This window comes from Hipposideros armiger, unplaced genomic scaffold (assembly GCF_001890085.2).
Source record: "Hipposideros armiger isolate ML-2016 unplaced genomic scaffold, ASM189008v1 scaffold_619, whole genome shotgun sequence".
NCBI lineage: Eukaryota > Metazoa > Chordata > Mammalia > Chiroptera > Hipposideridae > Hipposideros > Hipposideros armiger.
The window spans coordinates 1,195,057-1,199,154 of NW_017731969.1; the positions used below are offsets into that span (position 1 = coordinate 1,195,057).

The 4,098-nt window shown below is 50.2% G+C and overlaps 1 protein-coding gene across 1 annotated transcript in view; it reads right to left on the reverse strand.

Annotated features, from left to right (window-relative positions):
• Positions 1-193: 193 nt before the first annotated feature.
• The window catches only part of PPP5C (protein phosphatase 5 catalytic subunit), a 10,010-nt gene continuing 6,105 nt past the window's right edge, over positions 194-4,098 (reverse strand). The window contains exons 3-4 of the mRNA XM_019625196.1: positions 902-983; positions 194-706 (exon numbers count right to left, since the gene is read on the reverse strand). Of these exons, the coding sequence (XP_019480741.1) occupies positions 644-706; positions 902-983 (145 nt within the window). The 3' untranslated portion in view covers positions 194-643. The remainder of the gene's footprint in view (positions 707-901; positions 984-4,098) is intronic.

The window sequence follows — 4,098 nt, forward strand, 5'->3', positions numbered from 1 at the left end:
TCTCCCTCAGCAGCCCGCTGTGACCCGCAGACACAGGGGCTGCCTGGCTGGTCCGCCCCAGCCTGGCCGGCCAGCTCCAGGGCGCCCCAGAGATGAGAGATGAGGGGGGTGGGACTTCGTGGTTCCCCCGCCCTCTGGATCTCCTAATGAAGTGGCCACCCCAATCCCAGCAGCTCCACCATCCGAGACAAGCTGACTTACAATAATGACTTTATTTTAACATTTAATTACAGACATAAAATAGCTGGGGAAGGGGGTGAGCCCCAGCCTAGCCCCACCCTGGGGCTGCCAGGAGGGGGGTGCAGGCGAGGCCTCCCTGATGACCCTCCTTTGGGGTCTTCCTATGGTGGGGCCCTATTGCTTTAGCAGGGGAGGGGCCATGCAAATGAGGGGGGCGTGGAAGCCTCTGGGCCCCGCCCCACCCATGGCTGACCTCCCTCCGAAATGCCCGGATAGTGCCCTGACCCCAGCCTCTCCACCTCCTTCTTCTTTGTCCGGGGAGCAGACCCTCTGGGCAGCCCCCCGCCCCCTCTGCAAACCTAAAGGGGAATAAATACAAATTTTACAAAGTAAAAGGGGGTCCAACGTTGCCCTGGGCCAGGCCTGGAGTCGGGCGAGGAGCGGGGACCCTGGTGCGCCGGCCTCACATCATCCCTAGCTGCAGTAGCGTGCTGGCATAGGCCATGGGCTTGACGTCGGGATGAGGCTGTGAACCAGATGCACACGGGACAGAGGCAGACAGAGATACAGCAGGTTCAGGGGAGTCTGTGAGCAGCAGGATGCAGATGGCAGACCGTCCCCCCAGCTGTCATGCACTGTGACCCCGCCCTTCTGACCAGGTCTCTCAGCTCTTTGCTGCCCAGGCCCAGGCTGGGGAGCGGGCACCCGCGGGGTGACTCACCACTGCTGTGAACTGGTGGAACTGAGGCCGCAGGTCGGAGCCCCGGAGGTGGATGTAGGAGGCTTTGTTCCCCATCTGGTCACTGCAGGGGCAGAGTGGCCATTAGGGGCTGGGGGACAGAGAAGGGCTGGGCAGAGAGAAGAAGTGAAGCTTAAGCTTCCTTGCAAAATGGCAGCTGATTTCCAAGAGAGCAAAAAGGGGAGCTGCCAGGCCTGGTAAGTCCTAGGCCTGAAATTGACACAGCATTGTTTCCATTGCATTCTATTGGTAAAAACAAGTCACAAGGCCTGCCCAGAGTCATGGAGGGGGAACACTGCCCCCAGTGGTGGGAGGAGTGACATGCATTACAGGCACAGGACTTGGTAGCAGCCGTCTTTGGAGACAACTGAGCAGTGTCTTTCTGTCTTCTAGGGCATCTGTACTGAGCAAGTACTATATTTTGTGAAGGGAAAGATACTTTTTAAATAGTATAATAAATTGTGGGAAGATGTTGGCTTGAATAAAGATGTATAGAGATAGAGATAAATGAGTTCTGATGATAGGCCACAGCTGTGAGGTCATTCTAATGCAAATTTGTGAATCTTCTGTGAACAACTTTTTTCAGACAGCTGGTAATCAAAGGATACAATGGAAGAAGAGCAACTAAAAAGGTGTATTTGTTTAAAAAGTCTTCTGTTGATTCAATTCACCTGGAAGCCCATGGTCTCTCATGACTGTGACACTAATCGAATTATTTTGATTCCCAAGGCATTTATTTTAAATTTTGTGTAGAGAATATAAGGAATATTTGCTGCCTGAAGCCAGTGGGAAACACAGGCCTGAACTTCTTCAGGGTTGGTAGACTGCTGTCATGAAGCACATTCCACAGCAGAAAAATGACAATGACTGTGGAGTCTGTGCTCCAAGTACTGCAAGTGCCTCACTTGACAGCCGCCTTTTCATTTTCACCAGAAGACAGAGCCCGAATGAGGAAGAGGATTTACAAGGAGCTGTGGGAGTGCTGGCTCAGGGCTGACACTCAGCAGGGACCCTGGGAAGTCTGACTAAGACGGGGCAGATGGTTTGTTACTTGAATCTCCAAACACTTCTTTGAATTTTTACAGGTACTTCAGGTCAGTGGTGTTGGGCCACTGCTGTTACCTCAAATTTAGCTTTTGCCCTCATTCATCTCTCCAGCTACCATGTACCATTTTTCAATGTTCAGTTTGGTTGCATTTTTAATTGTATGGATTCCACGTATCTCTCCCCTCCCCATATGTGATATTTATATCCAAATGCATGATTATACACAGAGCATACAGTGCAGAGCATTTTTTAAGCCTAAAAATAAAGTGATCTATAGAGATGTATAAAGCCCCAATTCTTGAATTTAGCTTTAATTGGGGTGAAGGGTTTGTGGCAAGGTGGGGCCAGACTGTGCCGGTGGGCTGTGCTAAGGGTTTATCCTGAGAACACCAGGGGCCATGGAATTGCCTAGAACAGGGCATGGGTAACACCAACCCTCAATCTGGAAAGGAAACCTTGGCCAGGTGACACAGCCTGAGCCCCACCTGGGCAAACGTGGGTTAGATGGGAGGGCCACTGCTTGGAGAGCTGTATGGCAGGGAAGGAGGGGAAAGGGGCCAGGACAAGGCCGGGACGATGCCCTGGGTGACAGAGAGGATGGGGCAGCCACCCCTGAGATGGGAGAGAAGGCTTGAGAGAAAAAGGTCAGTTTTAGACACAGTGAAGGCTTTCCTATATTCCTCAATATAGTAGATTTCTTAGTTGTTGTTACAAAAGTAATATATGCTCATTGAGAAAATTTGGATAAATATAAAATCATAAAAAATTAAAATCACCTAGGATTCTTCAACCAGAAGATAACTCCCATTGTTATTTGGTTGTATACTTATAACCTATTCCATAGTGATATAAATGTAAGGACATAGATTCAAATGCAGATATGGACAGGTATATAGATAAGGACACAGATGTAGGTGTGGACGAGGAGGATCAGTTAGAGAGAGGGTTAGAGATACGGATAGGTGTGTATTTGGATATATAGATAAGGATACAGATGTAGATATAAACATAGGGGTATTTATGATAGTGGGCTTAATGGTGGACCCCTCCCCCCCCAAAATGAGTATGTATGTTCACATCCTAACCCAACTCCTGGCAACTGCAATTGTGACCTCATTTGGAAAAAAGATCTTTGCAAATGTAATTAAGGATCTCAGATGAGGTCATCCTGGATAATTCAACTGGGCCCTAAATCCAGTGACGTGTCATGATGAGACAGAAAAGACACAGAGAAAAGGGGAAGGCTATGTGAAGACAGAGGCAGAGGTTGAAGCCAAGAAATGCCGAGCTGTGAGAAACGAGAAACAAGGAATTCTCCCCCAGAGCTCTCAGGAGTCGACACCTTGATTTTGGACTTCTGACCTCCAGGACTGAGAGAGAATCGATTTGTTGTTTTAAGCCACCCAGTTTGTGGGATTTGTTCCGGCAGCCCCAGGAGACTAACACAGGTGTGGACATAGCTACAGATAAGGACACAGCTATAGCTGTAGCTACACGTGTAGACATGGACGTAAAGACGCAGATATCACTGTGGCTACAGACGCAGATGGACAGAATACATACAATGAGGAAACCCTGATGAAGGAATGGAGCCGACCTGAGCTAACACTACTGCCACTTATTGATCGTGCGGTGGGTTCAGGGACTCCTGAAGTGCAGCAGCAGCGATAACCACATTCCCGGGGTGCCTGGGAATATCGTGGCTTCTCATGTGGCTGAACTCCATCCGCTCTGAAAGACTCCTCAGAACACTTCTCAGGGGGACTCACGTCTCCTTCCCTTAGGACACTACAGCCTGGTACAGTCCCCAAGGTGTCCACACTTCCTGCAATGCCAACACAGAATTAGGACTGTGAGCACCTCATTTCTGCCCCGGGAGAGGCAACCAGGGGGGCAAAGTACTGCCCAGATTCCACCCTCTGGCCGGTGTCATGTGCCTGGAGACAACCCCCCAGCTCTACATCTCTGTGGAAAAAGGTGGGTCCAGGAGAGCTGACTTGAAAACAGGCCTCTCTCCAGAGGGGCTGGGCCAGGCAGCACAGCCTGAACGGGGTTCAGTAGGAACCTCTGATGGGAGAGTAGGAGGGGTAATGGGGGGAATACCTCTGGTCTTCCTCAGCGGGTAGAAATGT